The sequence below is a fragment of the Miscanthus floridulus genome, chromosome 1, assembly GCF_019320115.1.
Source record: "Miscanthus floridulus cultivar M001 chromosome 1, ASM1932011v1, whole genome shotgun sequence".
Classification (NCBI taxonomy): domain Eukaryota; kingdom Viridiplantae; phylum Streptophyta; class Magnoliopsida; order Poales; family Poaceae; genus Miscanthus; species Miscanthus floridulus.
The window spans coordinates 44,159,288-44,182,368 of record NC_089580.1 but is presented as its reverse complement, the minus strand read 5'-3'; the positions used below and the strand labels follow the sequence as shown (position 1 = coordinate 44,182,368).

General features: G+C 43.2%; 1 protein-coding gene and 1 pseudogene across 1 annotated transcript; both read right to left on the bottom strand.

Moving 5' to 3' along the window:
* Positions 1-8,236: 8,236 nt before the first annotated feature.
* Positions 8,237-9,768, bottom strand: LOC136455875 (uncharacterized; annotated as a pseudogene).
* A 1,527-nt stretch (positions 9,769-11,295) lies between these two features.
* On the bottom strand, positions 11,296-17,292 carry LOC136481870 (PH, RCC1 and FYVE domains-containing protein 1-like). The gene is made up of 5 exons (XM_066479153.1): positions 16,725-17,292; positions 13,403-15,473; positions 13,172-13,318; positions 12,291-12,835; positions 11,296-11,849 (listed from the first exon to the last, which is right to left on the bottom strand). Exons 2-5 carry the CDS (start codon positions 15,329-15,331, stop codon positions 11,720-11,722), a joined length of 2,751 nt encoding a protein of 916 aa, XP_066335250.1. The 5' UTR covers positions 15,332-15,473; positions 16,725-17,292; the 3' UTR covers positions 11,296-11,719.
* Positions 17,293-23,081: the final 5,789 nt, after the last annotated feature.

The following is a 23,081-nucleotide window of genomic DNA, read 5'->3' as shown; positions in this document are numbered from 1 at the left end:
CCATCCTTCAAGAGAAGCAATACACGATGAACTATCAGACCTTTGGGGCATTGATGAATGCCGCCATTACCATGGAGGGTTTTTAGCGAGAGTCCTAGGCCGAGTGGAAGAGAAAGCGGGTGGCAGGTGGATCCTCTAGCCACCCTCGCACATAGAAGATATAGGTTGTTTGGCAGGGGGCCTATCAATCATCAGGTGGGCCTTTGTTCTGGCAGCCCCAGTAGACTTCGCAAACTTCCTCTACACAGTACCGTGCACCCCCACAGCAGGTGCAGCCCCAGCAGTCTTAGGGACAGCAGGTCCCACCTTGTTAGGGGTTTGGAAACAAGCCTGGTGCTTGCTTCAAGTGTGGCAAAGATGGCCACTATGCCCGAGCTTGTCCCTAGAACCAGCCAGCTCAGTCCGCTCAACCGTCAGCGAACTCCAGGCTTGTCAAGAGGACCATAATCAAGAAGAAAGTGCCTAGGAGATCTAGCCAGGTGCATTGCATAGATGTTACGTAGATTTTGCAGCAGGAGCCGGTGATGGCTGGTATGTTCACCATCGACTCCCATCCAGCCTATGTGTTGTTTGATTCTGGTACATCACATTCCTTTATGAGCATGGGGTTTGTAGAGTGGCATAACTTACCACTTATGGCTATATCGTATACCTATAAGATCTGTACTATGGGTTCACAAATGTTTATTAATACCCGCACAGATACAGTAAGCTTGGTATTAGCCACCCACACTTACCACCTATAGTTCATGGTAATGCCAGGGCAAGGCATTGATGCTATTCTTAGAATAAACTGGTTGCGGGTGTATGGGGTAGTATTAGATATGAAGTGGAGGAGTGTGGAGTTACGACTTCCTTCTTGTGAGGATAGGATGTCTCTTATTGTACCCTCAGATCTAGTCTTACCTGTTGCTGCCCATGCTGAAGCCTCTCCTGATCTTATCTCCATTCTAGTAGTATGTGAGTTCCCAGATGTTTTCCCTGAAGATCTTCCTAGGTTGCCACCAGATATAGAAGTAGAATTCTCCATTGAGCTAGAGCCTGGTACTGCCCCTATCTCCAGACGTCCGTACCACATGGCACCAAGGGAACTAGCTAAAATGAAGCAGCTGGAAGAGTTGATGGACAAAGGTTTCATCCATCCTAGTTCTTCACCATGGGGTTGCCCGGCTATTTTCATGAAGAAGGATGGTACTTTGTGGATGTGTGTGGATTTTCGCCCTCTTAATTCGGTAACAGTTAAGAACAAGTATCCTTTGCCCCGCATAGATACTTTGTTCGATCAGCTAGCTGGCGCCAAGGTGTTCTCAAAGATGGATCTCCGATCAGGCTATCATCAGATCAAGATCAGGCCACATGATATACCAAAGACCGTTTTCTCTACTAGGTATGTGCTGTATGAATATCTAGTTATGTCTTTTGGTCTCACTAATGCTCCTGCCTTCTTCATGTACCTGATGAATTTAGTTTTCATGCCGAAGCTAGATAAGTTTATGGTAGTTTTCATTGATGACATCCTGATCTATTCCAAGAATGATGAAGAGCATGCCTGACACCTTTGGATAGTACTAACTCGACTAAGGGAGCACAAGTTGTATGCTAAATTCAGTAAGTGTGAATTTTGGTTAGATCGAGTGTAGTTTTTGGGGCATGTGTTGACACCTGAAGACATTTCTGTAGATCCCAGCAAGGTGCAAGATGTATTGGATTGGAAGTCTCCTAAGTCTGTGCATCAGATTCATCAGTTCCTTGGTCTGGCTGGATACTATCGTCATTTCATTCATGATTTCTCCAAGATAGCCCAGCCAATGACCAAGCTGCTCCAAAAAGAAGCTAAGTTTGACTGGAGCTCAGCCTGTGAAGAAGCTTTTCAAGCTCTAAAGACTTTTCTGACCACTGCTCCTATGTTGGCCCAACCAAATATTGATAGGCCCTTTGATGTATACTGTGATGCCTCAAAGATGGGGTTGGGGTGTGTGCTTATGCAAGATGAGCGTGTGATAGCTTATACTTCACGCCAATTGAAGAAGCATGAGGTGAATTATCCCACCCATGACTTAGAGCTAGCCGCTGTCGTCCACGCTCTGAAGATTTGGAGGCACTATCTGTTGGGCAACAAAGTGCATATCTTTACAGATCACAAGAGTCTAAAGTATATTTTTACTCAGTCTGAGCTGAACATGAGGTAGAGGAGATGGTTAGAATTGATAAAGGATTATAACTTGGAAGTACATTATCACCCAAGAAAGGCCAATATTATAGCTAATGCTTTAAGCTGAAAGTCACATCAGGTTGGAAAAACACCCTTGTCTCTCAACCATGCAGAGGTATTGGCTCACATTGCATTGACCTTAGAATTGCTGGAGCAGATTATTCTTGAGCAAAAGGAGGACCCCAAAGAGATTCCTCACATCAGGAAGTTGATGGCTGAAGAGCGTGGCCCTCACTTTAGTGTGGATGAGCATGGAGTAGTGAGATACAAGGATAGACTGGTGGTTCCATCCAATGAGGAGCTAAAAGGAAGATTTTGAATGAAGCCCATCATTCAAAGCTGTCTATCCATCCGGGCGGCAACAAAATGTATCACGATCTACGTCACTTGTACTGGTGGTCCAACATGAAGTAGGACATCACCCGACACGTCATGGAGTGCGACACTTGTGGAAGAGTTAAGGCAGATCATAAGCGTACTCTGGGATATTTGTAGCCCTTGCCTATCCCTGTTTGAAAATGGAAGGATATTTTCATGGATTTCATTGTGGGCTTACCCCGCACACCCATAAGCTTTGATTCTATTTGGGTCATTATGGACCATCTCATCAAGTCTGCTCATTTTATCCCGATGGACACTAGATATACAGCCAAGAAGTATGCTGAGATATATTTTAATCGGATTGTGACCCTACATGGAGTTCCCCTTACTATCATCTCTGATAGAGGGTCAATCTTTGTCTCTCATTTTTGGGAGCGACTACAGCATTGTCTGGGTACTCATCTTCTTAGAAGCTCAGCATATCACCCACAAACTGATGGTTAAACTGAAAGGGTGAACCAGGTGCTCGAGGATATGTTGAAAGCTTGTGCCATTTCTTTTCCTAAGAAGTGGGATAAGTGCTTGAAGTTAGCTGAATTTTCATATAATAACAGCTACCAAGAGAGCATCCGCATGGCACCATTTGAAGCTCTATACGGGCAGAAGTGTAGAACGCCACTGAACTAGGTTGAAGTGGGAGACCATGGGTACTTTGGGTCTGAATTCATAAAAGAGGCTCAAGAGAAAGTAAGCATTATTCAAAACCACTTGAAGGCAGCTCAGAGCCAACAAAAGGCTTATACAGACAAGCGAAGAAGGCCTTTGGAGTTTGTAGCTGGGGATTATGTGTATCTTAAAGTATCTCCTATGAGAGGGGTGCATCGGTTTGGTGTCCATGGCAAGCTAGCCCCTCGGTATGTGGGTCCGTACAAGGTTCTAGAGCAGTGTGGTCCAGTTGCTTATCGTCTCCAGCTGCCTGATATTTTATCTATAGTACATAATGTGTTTCACGTCTCACAATTGAAGAAATGTCTACGGGTTCCTGAAGAAGCCGTACAAATTGAAGGGCTTCCACTCCAGCCTGATTTGTCTTATGTTGAGCATCATGTCAAAATCCTGGACAAGAAAGAAAGAGTGACGAGGAACCGTGTGGTAAAGTTCTACAAAGTGCAATGGCAAAACCACTCAGAGGATGAGGCCACGTGGGAACAAGAGAGTTACTTATTGAAGCATTACCCCCACCTCCTCTCTGGTTCTAATAGTTAGTTGATGCGTCGAAATCTATTTCCTACCTTCTTCTCACACTAGGCACATAAAATCTTGGGTCGAGATTTTATTTTAGGGGGTAGATTTGTAACACCCTCGGTGTTACGCCTTAATCAAAACACTAAACCATATCATGAGCATCATGTTTATGTATTATTGCATGTGGTAAATGAGAAATTAAATTTTATTGCACTAATTCTCAAATTGAGCTCTAATTTATTCCTTGACCAAGTATTCTTCCGTAGCTCAAATCACTTTCATTCATCCTTAATTTTCCATGCACGCACTCGGCACTCGCAAGCCCACGAAACACGCTTCAGTACATTCTTTGGCAAAGACGCAGTGCTTTTACTTTGTCGTGTCAAGCAAGTCAAGTTAGTAGCACCTGACCGACCGTCAGTAGCATCGCACACGCTACGCATTAATCTCACACACAAGCTCGGCCCGTTGAGCACTCCGTTTGCTCGCTGCTTAGTTGCTTTGCAAATGAAGGGCAGACACATTTTCCACACGTCAGCGCTGTAGCAACGTAGAAAATACTGTTCACCGTAGAAAATACTATTCACCATGGAAACCACTGTTCACTATGGAACATTGTTCATTCACGGCAACACGTCGTGCACAGGCAGCATTTTTTTTATCTTTAAGCAAGCTAGTTAGCCACTAACCTTACGACTCGTCGCTGTTGCGCCTTCGCGTCTCCTGCCTTTAAAAGGATACACCGAGCCGCCAAGCCATTCTGCTCCGCTGCTCACTTGCTTCTCTCAAATCAAGTTTCTCTGTTCTTGCCCGTGAAAGCTGCGTCTATCAATTTCTCTCGAGCTGCAATAATCAGCTGAGGTAGCTAGTCTGCAATTGATCTTCTCATTCTCTAATATTTCTTTGACCTGTGGTCTCCTCCCCCATTAATTCCTTGACCTGCATGAATAAACCAGCACCCCACCACCAAGCACGTTTAGCCCAAAGCACACTCCAGTCCTGATGTGCTCGTTAAGTCCAAAGACCACTCAAAGTCCATTGAATTAATTCCCTCAAGACCAAAGACCCACTCCAAGTCCATCACGTGAAATCCAATTCACATGACCAGCTAGCCAAATGCCAGCTCCACCTCCAGCCTCGTGTCTCCTGCCTATAAAGGACACGCCAAGCCCGCCGAGCCGTCCCACTCCACCGCTCACCATCTAACTCTCTAAATGGAGTTCCTCTATTCTTGCCTGAGAAGGCTACGCTCTGCCGATCTCCCTCTCTGAGCTGCAATCGATCGAGGTAGCTAACCTTAAGGATTCCTTTATTCTCCTTCTCTATTATTTCTAGACTCACAGTCACGTGCTGGTCAACAAGTCCAATAGCATGATTAGCCTCCTCCAATAATATCATTTTCTTCATCTCTAGAGCTCATTTGAATTTATTTATTTATTATGAAATAAATTTTATTAGATTCCTAAATTCATGATCTATCTGTTAGTGTAATTAGTTCGTATGGTTTTGCGATGTTTTAGGGTTACTTATTAATTCTAGGTTGCTTGTTATTATTACGGTTATTTAGAGAATGAATTTTTGTGATTCATTGGTAGAAGTGCTAGCCCGAAAATTCTTTTACAATAGGTTTATTGTATTATTATGTGCTCACTGTAATTTTTGTGGCCTTAGAATAGGTTGATAAATATGGTAACTAGTGCACCTTGTTTTATCATATATATAGTAAATTGATATTAACAATAAGGATGCCTTTAGTTGCTAAGATAATACATGAAATGTTTCATACCTGTTTAGTGGGAATAATATGTAACTTTGAGTATTAGTCATTAGAGTTAGCTTAGTAGCTTAGTTGATGTATTCTTATTTTAAGAAGTTGTTGTTGCCGTATTACTAAGCGTTGCATCATCATTTCATTCATGTAGATAATGAGTTGGTAGAGTACGTGACTGCGGGCGAGCAGGAGTACGACGAAGTTGTCGAAGAGTACAAGGAGGAGATCCTCGTGCAGGAGGACGTCCCGAAGCCATCAGTTGCTGACTTTGCTAACACCGCGCCTGCCCAAGGCATGCCCCGGTGCATAACCCCTATTTTTAATGGTCACTAAATATATATATATGATGTGCATTTATGTTACATGTATTTTATGGAAACTACATGTATAAATATATCTACCTATAAGTCCTACTGGTACAGGTCGAGTAGCTGCTATGCTTAGGATATCGGTAGCGTGAGTAACCTGTCGTTACTCATAAATAGGTGATAAATATGATCACTCATGATAAAATGGTGAAAAGGAAAATGTTGACCGGGTAGGGATATGGTTGGGTTTTGGTGGGTGTAAAGGGTTGTGTCCTACGGCCAACAGGACATAGCTCGATTACACTTTTTCCCTGTCTGTGTCAATTAAGGACCGGTCGTTGTATATGGCTCTAGGCAAGTCACAGATCTATTGTCCCAAGCACATACTTAGGTATGGGCGCAGGAAAGGCTTGTTGCTCTCTTGTCGTGGATCCGGCTCTTTCCGCACCGACTGATTGGAGGCAGAGATGGTGGAGGTCCTTGCACCACACTAAGTCCGGGACTCAGGAGTGGGGGCTTAGAGTCTAAGTTTGGATGGAGACCTAGACACCCAGGACAGAAGAGTGATGGGTTGGTCCTGCTTATGCCTGAGGTACAAGCGGGGCGTGTGTCTTTGGGGCATCCAGCTGGGCACATTGATTCACGAATCGCTGGGAAATCCAGTATGGCTTGTCTGTGGTTTAGCATCGTAGTAAGAACTGAATGTTAAAAGGAAAAGAAATAGAACTGATTGCTCAACTCTTGCTTGAAAGTAGAACATGTGCTTATATAGACCGGCTAGATGATAACTTAATACGACTGATAATAATACATAAATGAGGACTCACTATTAGTATTGCTTTCTGCTAAAAGAAACCAGTAAACCATAAAGCTTATCATATTTCTTGGAGTCGGGAAATTATTCCCACTAGTCGGATAAGTCTTGCGAGTACATTGTGTACTCAGGGTTTATTTACCCCTGTTGCAGGTGATGCATGAGAAGTACCTTTGTGTGGAGGATTCTTCTGGTGGGCTCAGACGGATCCTCGTTCTTATCGCTATATGTTTATTTTAAATTCCGCTGTTTATCATTCCGCACTCTGATATTTGGTATTGTAATAATATACTTTTAAAAAACTCTGATGTATGAAATGGACAAGTATTGTAACACGTTCTCATTATTGGATCCTTAGGAAAAAAAATATGGATCTTTCGGGTTCTCCCTTGGGGTGTGTCCGACGGATACCGCCCGCTGTAGCTTGCTTTCGGGGTGCTTAGTGTCTGGTGGAAGACGAGCACCTCCATAAGCGTGTTATTTCGGACGGTTCTGCCACACACACCACCCATGTGCCCCCCTACGCATAGATAAAACACATGCGGAATATCAAACATAGTCACAACCAAGTCTTTACAACACATGTTGTTCAAGCAAATTAAGTTCACGTGTTACACTATGGAAACCTAGATTTTGGCCTGGTATGTAGGTTATATTACAAGGTTATTTGGATTGGTGCCATTATACATCATTATAATCCCCTTTCCTGAAATATGGCAAGCTATACACTAGATAAGGCCTTAGGCCTGTTTATTTGCAAGCGTACACGGCATAGGTTCAATTCTGTATGGATGATATTGCCCTTGTCTTAAAGGGGAAAAGGCACCCAGTCCGTCAGTGTTCATCCTCCTCTCTCACTCTCTCCTCCACTCACTCCTCGACGAACTCTAAGCGGCGATATATGACAGTGACCCTTGTAGACGAGGGCAATACTGTCCATACAGAATTCACTATATGTCACGTACGCCTACAAACAGGCCTAAGGCCTCATCTAGCATATAGCGTGGCATATTTCAAAGAAGATTATAATGGCATACTTCTAGATAGGTGAATAGTACCGACAGTTCTTCAATCCGAGAAAATTATAATAGCACCAATCCGAATAACCCTACATGATATGTGGTAAGTACGAAATATGGTCAAATAAGCTAAATCTTTCTAATTTTTATGAGAATGTTTATGACCTCTTTTTTCTATCAATAACACGTCCTCTAAGAATTAACATGGAGATTCTAGTAGCCCTGATTCACAATGGTAAGAAAAGATGTATGCTCGGGAAAAAAAAAATTAACCACGTTTGGGTCCAACGATGATTCTGCTTATTCTTAGAGAATACGTACATTCTTTACTTGATATGCTCCTGAATTATTTCTCCTTTTTTCATGTTATCATATTATTAAATATATAAGCTGGTTTGAATATTAATGTTAACCACCGATACAACAACAATTAGGCCGGGACACTTACAAATACATCCGTACGTACAACAACGAATTATAGTTTTGGTCTCATGCAATGCAATATATGCATGTTCAATTCGTTCTCTGAATGAGTAGGCGCGCGCGTCATCGTGTCGTCTACAGGTACTTGGCGTCGGTGACCATGGCGATGCCGGCGCCGGCGGCTGAGGAAGCGGCGGCGGTGTTGCGTCCGAACCTGGAGACCGCGCAGTCGGCGTCGAAGAGTCCCGAGGAGCGGAAGGTGTCGGCGCCTCCCATGACGGGCATCTTGGCGGTGACGTTGAGCCTGTTGACGTAGTCGGTGCGGTAGGTCTACCCCAGCACGCCGTGGACGTCGTCGGTGAGGTCGTAGAACTTGAACCCGAGGTCGACGTGCGCGAGGCAGTCGTCGTCCCCGACGCCGTACCCGTGGACCCGCGAGTCCTCGGCGGTGATGGGCACGACGTTGGCCACGACACGGAAGACGCCCCTCAGCTCGACGACGACGGTGTTGACGCGTGCGGTACGGGTGACGGACAGCGCCGGCGCGGCGGGCGGGGACCACCGGGCGCCGATGGAGGCGGGTAGCGCGACGGCTTCCTCGTCGAAGGCGAGGGCCAGGTGGTCGGCGGCGGCGTCCCACGTGGCGGCGGCCCTGGTGGCGCCGACGTAGAGGCTGTGGTGCGCGAAGCGGATGCCCAGCGCCTGGATCCACGTGAAGTCGCGCTTCGTGGCCCGGTTGTGGTTGCCGATGAAGTGCGCGTTGATGTGCAGGCCGGCGTCGGTGACGATGCAGAAGTCCTGGTCCTTCTTGCCGTGGAAGTAGAAGGTGTTGCCGTCGGCGCCCGTGAACCGCGGGTCGCCGCACGACACGCCGGGGTAGAAGTCGCACACTGTAGTGTGCATCGGTTATTATACTGGTTGAAATGTGTAGCTAGAGAGAGGGATCGAGTTGCATGCATGGCTGAAGCTGAAGGAAGAAGAAGCACAGTATGAGTAGTACTTACGGCAGAAGGTCTTGCAGGTTGGGCAGAGGACGAGGCACTTGTTGTGGCTGTTGGAACCGGTGGTGACCACCGAGTTCACAATCTTAGAGCTGGCTTGCAGCCGGCCCGGCTCGTTACCACGAGCCTGCGCTCCCACAGGTCTCAGGTCCACCGGAGCTACAACATATAAGGCCTTGGGCCTTACTCAACCCAAAAGACTAGCCTGATGCTTGTTACTCTTGTGGGCGCCCCTTCGTGGCACTAGGCTTGCAAGGTCCGTTCGGGCGCCCCTTCGTGGGCCTGAATACCAGCCCAATAGACCTCTGCTCTTGCGCTTGCTCATTTTTTTATTACGGTATATCCGTGTCTATCTCTTTTGTTGCGCCGATTGGATAAGGAAAGGACAAGGAGACGAGAGACCTGCACCGCTCTGCTCAGCGTGTCGATGGTCACCCCCGCCTCCTCCTGCTCCGTCGGCCGCCCCGCTGCTCCTGCTCGGGCGGGGGCGTGCTGTCCTGAGCACGAGAAACAGAGTGCAACACGGGCGTCCGTCCGGACGTCCGGGCGCTAGCACTGCCGTTGACTAACTGAGGCAGTTAGATGAGGTTGATTTTATACTAGGCTTGTCATTTGATGGGCCTTTAACGGGCCCTATACTAACTGTGCCAGCATTACGGGACAAAAGTTTAGCAAGCATGGCCCAATGCATCGGGATGGGCCAGCATGGGCCCATTAACTTTCATGCCATGTCGTGTTGGGGTTGTGTTAAAATGGAGCGTGCCTTGCAAATAGCCTGTGGTCTAGTGGTAGGACTGTCCAGTGGGACGCTACCCACCAGGGTTTAGACCCTGGTACTGCGCGTTTTCCACGCACTGGAGGCTAGAGAAGCCTCCCAATCTCTTCTTTGCATATGTACGGACGCACACGCATGTGTGTACGTGTGGTGTGAGTGTGGAGTGTATGAGTTATGTACGTCCAAATTGTACCTAATCAAAAAAAAAAAAAATGGAGCCTACCTTGTGCGGCCCATAAAGCCTAGCCCATTTGGCCATCTATTTGATTATCACATGCGCCAAGCAATAAATTATGCATGCAAATAATGCTTGGTAATTATTGTTGTCAGTCAAAATTTGATCAGAAGAGAGTTGAAGATGGAATGAAAAATCACGTGCAAACAAAAAAGGATTTAATTTGGATTGAATTGTCCAAGTTTGCAAAAACATAGAAAAAATCAACCCAGGTCGGTTTGGGGCCTGCCTGGCTGAAGATTGCTAAAACCAGCACAGACCGGTGTTACCGACCTGAGTCAAGCATATGAACTCACTAAACGCATTCGAGTCAGATGCTTTCTATATGAGATCAGTGTTGTTGACTCACCATGAGTTTGAGGAGGATGTTAGATGTATATATTGTAGTCACTAGAGTAGGGACCGTAGGGTGTTACTACACTTTCTACATCTCTCTGTCTTAGCCCTTTAGTCGTTGGAATACACCAGAGTTGCAGTTCCTAACATTGCTGACCAGGTATATCCTGATTCGCGAGTAGTCATGGTGTGGTAATTTCCCTGGCCACGAGGGAGTCACGTCGCGATCACAAATTAGTTCGCCCATGAGATGAGGTTGCGACGGTGGTACGGGATGGAGAGTACCGAATAAATAGTCCATTCATAGAATCAAATATACACTTGCTTGTTTAGCCGAAGCTTTCGAAGAAGAAGATAGGATGAGCGCACTCCTTGATGAGTGATGATATCCTGCTCCACTTCCTGGAGCGCATATACAGTGTTCCAGGCCAGTACTCTCCTGGTCCTGGTGATGGGCTCATCTCCCTCGCTCGCTCGCTCGCTCTCTCATCTCCTGTGCACCTGCACGGTGGATCAGGTATTCAGGTCATGACCGCCTACACAGCATCTCTCCCCTAGTAACCTCAGAGATGTTTATATGTACAACATTTTCGTTGAGTGACCTCAATTGGACTGGCTATATATGTTTGTCCTTGAAGCTGAGCGTCCTTGTTGCCATCAATTGTAACACTTCCTTTGCCTTCTGACTTTCTCAGACTAATTTGTGGAAGATGCCTCGGTGCTTTGTAATTGCCTAGAAAGAAATCATGGTTATCTATAGTAAACTGTAATGGTTAAATTTAAGCTGACCATATATTTCATTTGGTCATGCAATTTTATTTATTCCCACAAAAGCATAACAAGTAGGAGTATATTACTGCATGATAACTTTTACCATATATAAATTATTTCTGGAACATACATAAGCATATCCGTGAAAAGCAAACAGGAAAAATAGGCAGTCAAAAAACCTAACCTACTACTTTGCCTACTGATGAATGCTGACCTAAAACAGGGTTTCGCTTCTCCTCGTGTACTACTTGTTTCTTCGTCTATGTACATTACGCCAAAACAGGATGATGACATATATAGATAGCTTTGTATTGTATCCAGCATTGTAGTGCCAAGAAAATAATAATGGCTGCTGGCCTTTTTGCATCACCCAGTATATATGATCTTGTTGGATATGTGTTTCGTTTGATAATTTGCTTCTGGTGAGTAGTGATGCTGGAGTCTTGCAGTTTTCTACAAGTTCCATGATGGCACAGGTCAACCTCAAGTCAGTATGCAGACCGGGTTGAGGCTGCTGATGACACACGCTCAGAGCTCTTCACGTTGTATCGCTCATACACTTTTTCCCGGTTCTCATTCCACCAATTTTCCGCCTGATGCTCACCAAAACGTCTTCGGCTGCGAAAAGTAAATTTCAAGAAAGGCAAGAATTCAGATAAGTGGGACTTTGCAAAGAAATACTGGCTTGTCAATGTTCAATACAGCAGTCCTGGATAGCTATACAGTATTACTTGCTGCTACAAGTAATGGAAAAGGTGCTCGTACCGCCTGCTCAGAGAATAATAATGCAGCCTTTATTTCTCTAAAAAGAATGTGTGGTTTGGAACATTTTGTGTTCAAGAATTTAAAGACAAACGCACTTTAGTTCTTGTTTGGCTGCATGTTTTGAAGTGCTCAGATACTCTATAGTGTCAGGAAAGGTGAAGTGATGTGAAGAGTGCTAATTAATAATAAAGCGACTAAAATAATGCAATTGTCAAGATTTGTAATCTGTATATGGAAAATGCAACTGGAAAAGGGATTAGTTCAGGAAACAGAGATAAATTATAGCTAAATCACCTGAAGCGAACCCTCTTCAGATCCCGGGTCCCATCACGGAGGGTTGTGAGTGTTATGTATACGCCGGGTTCATACTGCTCGATCCATTCAGCCTGAACTTGGTTGCTTGGTAATGATATCGTGCCTCGAGGCTTGTAGCCATCCTCACCGCTTTGAAGGGACATAGCATCCATGCTCACATTATCATCCGCTCTACTGCCTGCTGTCAGCATCTCATCGCTGCTGCTGCATGCTCTTCGATTAGGAAGCTCCGAGTCGTGAGGACTGGTAATTCTTAGGCTGTGAGTGCTGCAATCACTATGTTCACTCACATTACCCAGTAATTTATGTTGGCCTGAGATTCCATTGCAATGCGATGATTGTCCAGAGCTTGGACTATGTGCAATTGAAGCATTGAGCAACTCATTCCGTGTCTGGTGAATTCCATTCATGCTAGAGTAGCTAGCAACATGTGACTCAATGCCATTCGGAATATGTGATTGCTTTGTCTCATTGACATTATAGGGCCCGTGATCTGGTGGTAATCTCTCAGCCATATCCTTCAGCTACACAAGTCAGAAAAAGGCACACGACAATAAGGATTTAACATTTGTTAAAACAACATACCCACTCATGTATTTAGTTATCTTAAATATACAAGTGACTCCAGTTAACATTTAGCAGGTTCTTTGTAGCAAAGATGATTGTGACAGCATACAGAAATAACACACATCCGATCCGATACTGTTCTTCCCAGAAAAAGAAAACAGGAATTTAACAACAAGACACTGTTCTAGAAAGCGATTTTCAAACATTGAAAAACTTTACAAGTTGAGTATTTTGTTAGTTGAGTCAGTAAAACATCACAAACCATGAGAAACTAGCAAAATATTAGATTTTACCTGAGCGGTTAAAGATTTTATAACTTCTTTTGCAGCTTTGGATTTTGCAGATTCTTCGGCAACCAGTGTCATGGCCTCTTGTACCTTTTTTGCTGATTTTTGAAGCTCAAGTTCTTGAAGCTCGCAACGATTTCTCAGGTTATCAACCTAATAATGGATAAAAGTACTAATTGTTGCTACATGATAAACATAAAAAAACAAAGGTTCTGCTGAATAATGAGGAATACACACCTGTGCACGCAGTCTTTCAACTTCCTGATTTAAGAGCTCATTTGCTTTAACAATATTATCAGTAGCACTTTTTGAGAGAGAAAGACCATGGGCTGTTGGAACTGGTGTAGTAGAACGTGGTGGACTGGGCTTGCGAGAGAAAGGGGAAACAGCTCTTGAAGTAGTAACTGACCGAGCTGCAGATATGCGTACTGCTCTCGGAGCTGATCTGTTCATGCCCAAGCCACCAGATAAAGCAATATCACTCAGCTGCAGGAGCGAACTAACTTGAGGATTCCAGAGAAATGATAGCCCATCAGTTTTCTTCCCTTGCCGTGCTGCCTTGATATCCAAATTTCGAATCATATCCATATTACTGGGCAAACTAGCCTTTCCTACTTTAGCATCGCCATTGCTTTCAACAGGTTGGTAGGGAACAGGGTCTTTCCTCCGGTTAGCTGCATTAGGATCCGAGGCATTATTCAATTTCAAGAAACACGAATCACAAACACGGTAAGGTTTCCCAGGACTAGGAGCCAGTGCTGCTCTCAAAGCCTTCCGCGAGGTGCAGGCATTGCAATGGACAAGTCCACAATTATAGCAGTTACGCCTCTTTCGAGTAAACCCAAATGGCTGTCGACATGAGGAACACTGTGATTGGTCAGCTCCAGAAACCCATTTATATTGACAAATAGCAGCAGTGAAGTTTGCACCACAGGATATGTACCTAACAGCTCTATCTTTCAAGGCTTCAACCAGTTTAGGCACCTTCCGATCCTCTATGTCTCCATGGCCCAATCTTCCATTAGCTCCCTTTCCCCATGTAAAAACTTCACTCCTACCTGTCAAAACTGCGACATGGTAGGAGCCACAAGCAATTTGGATAACTTGTTCACCCACAATCTTGTCTTCAACTAAACAAGGTATCCTTCCATCTGAATGAGGATTTCCGAGCTGACCATAAACAGCATTACCCATGCTCAAGACTTGTCCAGAAGTTGTCAAGGCAACAGTAAGACTGTGACCACATGCTACCCTGTAAAAATCATGATCAATAAGTGTAGCCACGCAAGTCGGCTTAAGTCGAGTTTCTTTGTCACCATGACCAAGTCGATGCTTGTCACCATCTCCCCATGTGAACAGCTTTCCAGCAGATAGCTTTACACTTGAACTGGACCGAGTGACAATAACCTCCACAATAGCTGCAGTGTGCCATACACCACATGCCACAGCAATTGTTTTCAATCCTGATAGTGACTCTACCTCCCTTGGGTAAGAAACACTTTTCAGATCTCCGTGGCCTAATACACCAAATGAACCATCCCCAAAGGTAAACAATTGGCCCATGGATGTTATCAAGGCTGTATGCCAGGTCCCACATGAAACATAAGCAACTTGAAGACCTTCCAATGCTCCAGAAACTCTCTTAGGTATCCAGTGTCCTACATCATTGCCATGCCCGAGAAGCCCAACATTGTGAGTTCCATCTCCCCAGGTATAAAGCTCACCCGTTGTTGTAACAGCACAAGTATGAAATTCCCCACAGGCAACAAAATCTACATTGGAAACTGTCAAAGACTCAACCAGACGAGGGCGAACACAATCTTCTCGTGTTCCATGGCCAAGGCGGCCTCCAGAATCTTCACCCCATGTAAAAACCTCACCATTTTTCATGACCAATGCAGCATGCTTAACCCCACAATCTACATGATACACATCAAGAACTAAATTGGACTCCAATGGCTTCGGGAGGAGGATGTCAGTCCTGCCAGTTGAACTAATTACAGTATCAGAACCAGTTCGTACTGAAGTATTGCAGACAACCTCACCCCATACATACACATCCCCTAATGAATCACATTCATCTTGTGCAGAACCATGGCTAGATGTACTTGGGGCACTAGAAATGCTTGCTCTGAGAACATCTGAAGATGGCCCCTTTGTGAGCATATTGTTGCATCTGCTCACAATGCGACCATAAAGCTAGGAGAGTAGTACCAATGTAGAAACAGAATCACTACTGCCAGTGATGCAGCGCAACAATGCTGAGTTGATGACAGAGGTGCTAGAATAAAGTGGACATGACAAATACCTGCACATATTAACAGAAATGCATAAAAAAAATGCTGAAGAGAAAATTGGAGAACAGGTAAAACTTTATGCAAGAGAAAAAGGGCAATAAAGGTATGTGCACATTGAAAATTATGGTACTACATCCTACTAGGTGTAAATAAGAATAACATGTTTCCCCAGCAATATCCAGGAAAAAAAATCCAAAGCAACTAAATATAAATTGAAAGGTCAATTTAGAATTGATTAACAATTATTCTGGATAGGAGTTGACCAGGCTCACAACATTCACTGCCAGAACATATCATGAACAGACCACATTCAAATTCTACATTTAAATTGGATAAATCAGATAGTGCCCATGACTCCATTGAAATTTTTGACGGAGGAAAGACTCCATTGAAATTGGCCAAATAAAAACCACCATGAGTATAACTATTACCAACAGTTACTGGCCAGAAACCATAACCGCCAGCGGACCAAGATTTTTGTAAAAGCGGAATGAAACTCTGTTCCAGAACCATGATAGAAGAGTTTTACCAAAAAGAGACAAAAGCTCCTCTGATATTTAAATGAAGTGACTCCTTGTAAGCAGACTTGATGAGCATCAGACAAGTAGGTTACACATTTTGTTGTATTAAAAAACTGGGTGAACCCACAGTGTATGCCAACAAAGAATTTAATGCTGGCAACTTGAAATACTCCACTACATCCTTTTATTCCCCCAAGATAACCATAATCTGAACACGAACAAAAGCCTAACATCAATGAAGGTGTGGGCGTGTGGCAAACTGGCAACATGCCAACCATCAGCATCACTTTTTTTTTTTGGTCAGTGTGAGCACTTCTGATGGCATCGTCTATTGACATGTAAATCCACACCACCTGGTGCAATCTAAAAAAACAAGATGATGCAAACAGAGAAAGCATTCCTCAGCCATGTAGCTTAGCAGTACATATCACAGCTAATATCATCAGGTTGTGAAGACCGAGAAATGCAAACCCGAACTGCATTCAGGCAACTTTCCTCCCAACGTTACCAAACCAAATCTGTATCAGGGGTGGCTGTAATATGTAAACTACCTACTCAAATTGCCAAGAAACATCAACAACAGAACCGCAGGGGACAGAAATCCGGAAAATCTACACACTAGATTCTTCCAGAAATGCAAGGAGCCCCCTTTCTGGCCGTACCGGCACCAACTGACTAGGGTGCGCAGAGAAACAGCGAAATGAACCAAACTTTGCACAGGAACGAGAAAGATTCGCGTACCACAAGCTCCTGGGGGAGACGAAGCGTCAGGTCTCCACGCGCCCAAGAGGGGAAGAACTCTCCTGCCCCTGACGGCTGCCGCACTCCCTACAAGATGGGATTGGATTCACCCGGCCGGAGGCCAGAGCGCCGCCGGAATCCGGGAGGCCGCCGGCTGGCGTGCACCTAGGATGGATGGAATCAATGCGCCTGCCAGCTCCCCCCTCTTCCCTCTCTCGCTTTCTCACCTTGTGTGCTGTTGATCACGAGAGATGGGCTCCCCCTGTTTGTTCTTTCTTTCCTTCTCTCTCTACGCCTCCTCTCCCATTACTCGCCTCACCCCGTTCCTGCTGCTTTCTTTCTCTTTTTGGGCACTCCGGCTCACCCGGCGGTGATGTCTGTACTCATCTCCCCCACATGGCCACGCCCACGCCCATCCATCTTGTTTGTGCTCATGCTTTGGACTCTGCACTGTGCTTAACTTGTTTTCTAAGTGCTCACTTGACTGTATCTGCTGGCCTGGCTTGTGACTTCTCACAAGTAGCCAGCTGGTCGTTAGTCTAGGGAATAGTTCGTTTTTTATGCTGTTGGTATGATCGAGTTGCTCCTCCTGTAAATGCAAATTTATTCCTGCGACGGGCGCTAGGCCATGGGTTTGATTACTGTTGCTCAGATCTGAATGGATGGTCTTGCTCACTCGCTAACAGACAGACACATCTGCTTCTTTGCTTCTAAAGAAACTGTTGCACATTTGTACTATTATTGTTTGGCTTGATGCCAGTCTGATGATGATAAGATCTAGCAGCCTCACCTTAGGCTGTGTTTAGTTCGCGAAATGAAAATTTTTAGGTGTCATATCGGATGTTTTGGGATGTCGGAAGAGATTTTTGGATACTAATAAAAAAAACTAATTACATAGCTCGTCTGGAAACTACGAGACGAATTTATTAAGCCTAATTAATCCATCATTAGCGCATGTTAGTTACTGTAACACTTATGGCTAATCATGGACTAATTAGTCTTAAAACATTCGTCTCGCGATTTTCAACCAAACTGTGCAATTAGTTTTTTTCGTCTATATTTAATACTCGCAAGATTCGACACGATAGTTTAGGGCGAAATTTTTTAGGAACTAAATCAGACCATAGTATGTAGAATTTAGAAAGGGAAAAAATGGTATTGACATGTACTACTAGCTAGTAGCTCGAGTTGGTGATTCGATAATTTTGTTCACACATAGAATGATTAACAAATGCTGCTGTAATTAATTAGCTAATCTAATGAGGTGGTGTTGCTTTTGAGAAGATCAAGTTGGGGAACAGGTTCACAGATTACTGGATTCTAGGTTGGAAATGCAGAGCAAAACCACTATAAACTTTCACCCACTTGAGTGTATAATACTCCTTGCCAAACTTGACATAGAAGCAAATTTTACCTAGTGTACCGCAACAGATCATCTCGTGATCTCAACAGTGTCTAGTATCAAATAGCTTCTCCTTATTGGACCCTGCAATAAATCCTACTCATGTTGCATTTTTGTCCCCCCTGCATAAAAGGTGAATGCTTGCAAGCATAGACTAGGCAACAAGGAGATATTTCCTATTTTAGCCCTTTTCAGTTTTTTTCCTATAATATACAAATGGAACATAATTTGTTTTCTGCTGCCCGTTGCACAAAATACTCCTATCCATTGAACAGTTACTCCCGTAAAATGCTTTCACAATTGGTCACTTAGAGTTGATGAAGCTGCCGACACATTGAGTGCATATTGATACAATTAATTGCATGATATGACACTGACAGTGTGGTAGTACTATACTAATTGCAATCACAAGTAGTGTAATGATATGCCATCTAATCAAATAATTAAGGTTTAGTAGTACTACACCACACACAGCCACATTCCCAGGTCCCAGTGTCCATTATCCATGTAAGATGCATTTTGATGGGATATCTTTTGTACCACCTCTCGAGGTGAATCAATCCGTGCCAATGACATGTGGGGCCAGGCCCCCACGACATGCCATTTACTAGCTCGGTGGTAAAAAATACCCTTCAAATCGTGGTATGGGTGGAAATCTCATTTTTAGTCTAGTACGTTTAGTCCTAAATACAATCTTGCAATTCCGTGATGTCGTCTAATTTTTTTTAATAAAATATATTGTGATACACCTATAACAAAGAGAAAATATATACTACTCCCGGCCACCTTTCAAATTATAAGTTATTTTAGTTATTTTAGATATATAGTTTTTACTTATATATCCGGACATAATGTATATCTATGTGCTTACAACAAAAGTTATGTATTATTAGAAAAATTATAATTTAGAACAGAGGTAGTACATAGAAAATATATACTACAATGGAGGCGTGTATGTGCACTGAGGTTGACGGAGTATGGGAACTCTCAGAGTGATCGAGATTTTCGTTTTTGAACGCATCGGGATTTGTTAAGAGAGCGAAAGCTTCTTTTGTAGGCCTGTTCGGCTGTTCTTGTCTTGGCTTGTTTCAGCTTGTTTTAGCTTATTCTCTCTTACAGAACACTATTGAATCATCCGGAACTAGCCGATACATAGTGCTTTTGTGTACCAGCCGAACAGGTTTCTTTGAGACAACCAATATACTCTCCGTCCTTTTTTAATTGTCTTTTTCACTTTCGAGAAGTTAAACATACTCAACTTTAACCAAATATATACAAGAAAATATTTTTTAAGACAGATATACAAGAAAATATTAATATTTATAATACATAATTAATATCTTTAGATAAATCGTTAAATCTATTTTTATAATAAACTTATTTAGAGATATAAATATTGCTAATTTTTTTTCAAACCTAAATTTGACCCGCACGAATACCAGCATTTAGGGGGGGCATATCACATGATGCCTCTAGGAAGTGTCATTTTCTTGGTCACATCGATTGAAGATGATATATGATCTGACCATAGACGAGAGATTATTTTTATTAGGGCCTTGTTTAGTTTACATTTTTTTTTGACGAGATGGTACTGTAGCACTTTTGTTGTTATTTGACAATTAGTGTCCAATCATAGTCTAATTAGGCTTAAAAGATTCGTCTCGTGAATTTCGTCTAAACTGTGTAATTAGTTTTATTTTTTATTTATATTTAATGCTTCATGCATGCGTCTAAAGATTCGATGTGACGGAGAATCTTGAAAATTTTTGTAAAATGAAGTGGAACTAAACGGTACAGTGCCAGCTGATTGGTTATATATCGCTTACTTCTGTGTAGCTAGCTAGTTGAAGGCACTCAACAATTTGATAATGCCCATGCTGCACATCTATATAATATATCCGGAAAAATTGGTGATTCCTTTGCCAAGAAAAATGCCAATAGAAGAGCGAAGATGCTGGTGCTGTATCATGGTCCTCCACGGCAAGAACTCAACACGGCAACACGACATCCGTATGTATAGTGTACTTGGGATCTGCTATATGCATGCTAGTAGCTATACAAACGTCAAAACATCCAAGCAAGAAACGTACATGCCCATATATAGTATATGGACATTACATGACGATATATGTATATGTACAACTTTAAGAAAGCGAACTGGGCGTATCTTAGCTGCTAGTTCAATTATTTCTTGCCGTACGTAGAACCTGGACATCTAGGTTTAAGTCATTGAGCCAGATCCGGGTGCTCGTATTTTTCTAGATTCATTCTGAGATTTAGGCCTCGTTCGGCTTACCCCATATTTGGCTTGTTCAGCTTATTTTTCAGCCGGAACAGTGTTTTTCTCTCACAATAATTCAGCCGGAACAGAATTTTTCAGTCAGTTTCAACCAAGATTCAGACCAGCGAACGGAGCCTTAAAGGTATTGTTCCTTTAGTGGTAGGCGTGGCGACATGTCCGTCGGCAGTGAGATGTCTACAATGACTTTGTCAATCTCGGGATCTGTTGACTTAGTCTCAGTCTTTCAAAATGTTCATATGAGTAGATTTAACAAAGTTGTTCTTTCAGTGTAGGCACGAGGACATGTCCACCGATAGCGAGATGTTTGTAATGACTTCATCAATCTCAAGATCTGTCGACTTGATCTGAATTTTCTAGAGGTGCTCATATAGATCATGTTGGGTTTCAACTTTAACCTATCCCAACTCGCTTGAGATTAAAGGCTTTGTTGTTGCTGCTGTTGCTCATATGGTTTGAGTGAGTGTGCATGCATATATGATTGTCTGCGTCTGTAATATGATACACAAAAAAAATCCTTTAAGATGATGCTCATATGGGTAAAGTGAGTTTCGCGTGCATGTATGCGTGTGCGTCTATAGTGTGATTCGAAAAAAAAAACGTTTACAATGATAGAAGTTAATCTCATGCCCTCTACTCCGATCAGATATATTAAAAAAGAGATCCAACCTAGGGGAGAATTCCGCGGTTTTTCATTAATCATTAAATAGAGAAAAATAGATACATAAATTAAGTCGAGCGAGGACTTGAACTTGGGTTAGTAACCAGTTGAACTAGGACGATGGTGCACTGGGCTTATATGAACCCCGGTGTGTTAAGCTTGGCACTCATAACTCTATCGTACCTAGTACTAGGTACTATTTGGCAAAGCTTCTTGAGAGGTTTTAGCTCTTGCTTCTCTAACCTTTGAACCTTTTAGGTGAAGTCATATTAAATAGAGATCAGGTAGGGATATGGCATGGATTATTGGTGGGCGTAACAAGTTGTGTCCCGCGGTCATGGGGCTTAGCTTGGTTACACTATTTTTCCTATCCGTGTCGATTGAGGACCGTCCGTTGCTGTGGATGGTAGTCAGGTCACAGACTTATTATCCTGAGCATATACTTGCTTATGGGAGCGGAAAGGCTCATTGCGCTCTTGTCGTGGGTTTTGACTCTTTTCGGACCGACTGATTGGAGGCGGGGAAAAGTGGAGGTCTAAGCACCATGCTGAGACCAGGTATCAAGTGTGGGGGCTTGGAGTTTAAGTTTGGACGGGGACCTAGACCCCGTGACAGGAGTGGAATGGGTTGGTCTTGTTTGTGCCTGGGGTACAAACAGAGCATATGCTTCGGGGTACCCAGCTAGGATACATTGGTTCGTGAATCGCCATTTTCGTGAGACGGTACAACTTGGCTATGGTCTAGCACCGTAGTAAGAATTGGAATATAAAAAATGGTAAAATAGTTCTGATTGCTCAACCCTTACTTGAAAGTAGAACATGTGCTTACCTAGAATGGTTAGCTAACGAAGTAATCATGACTGCTAATAAAACTTGACTGTAAGGATAAACTATTAGTAATGCTTTTCGTAAACAAAAAGAAAACAACAAACCCATATTGCCTATCATACCCCTTGGAGTCAGGAACTATTCTCACTAGTCGGGTAAGTCTTGCGAGTACATTGTGTAGTCAGGGTTTATTTTATTCTGTTGCAGGTACAGCTTGAGGAGTAGCTCTTGTGTGAAGGATTCTTCTGGTGGGCACAGACGGATCCTTGTATCGTTTCCGCTAGATGTTTATTTTCTTTTCGCTGTTTAATTATCGCACTCTGAATTCTGGTATTGTAATAAATAATTTTCAAGACCTCTGGTTGTATGAAATTGACTAAGTATTATAAACTCGTACTCATTATGAGATTCTGGATGTAAAACGTGGATTGTTTCGAGTTCTTTCTTGGGGTGTGCTCGACGGACCTGTTCGATGTAGCTAACTTTCGGGGTGCTTAGTGTCTAGTGGAAGACGAGCGCCTCTGAAAACGTGTTATTTCAGGCGGTTCTGCCACACGTAGGGTGGGTCCAATATAGATGACGCGATAAAAAACCATATGATGTTTAAAACAACCAGGATTAAAAAGAGTATAGATGCTCTGACATGTGAAACTCGTCTTGAAAATCTTAAAAACACTTTGATCCACCTTTGATTTTAACATTTAACGAGTAAAATCATCCTAAAAATCACTTTGAACCGCTTCATTTTTCCGATTGACAGTTATAGCCTCAAGGGGTGAGAGCTGTTTTATTTTTACTAGCAAAAGTGCCCGTGCGTTGCAACGGGAGGAAAGATATAGCGGTATCCAATGTTTTGATATTTATGTGTTGTTTTGTCTTGAAAGCTATAATTTTTCATTTACATCATTATGTTTTTATTGCACTCAACGTTATGCTAAAAAACATATATATAAATAATTTTGACTCAATATATTTTCTTCTACCTAAGTAATCAATTGCATCTATGCCATAGCGCATGCGAACACGAAGGGCTAGGGGCGCACGTTTTTACTTCCACTTCCAATTATAGCATTAAAGAATCCACAAATATAACCAGGCATACTGCATACAAGGGAATTTACACAGTGTTAAACACTTCATCGTGCAATTTTTGTTAAAGTCGAGACCA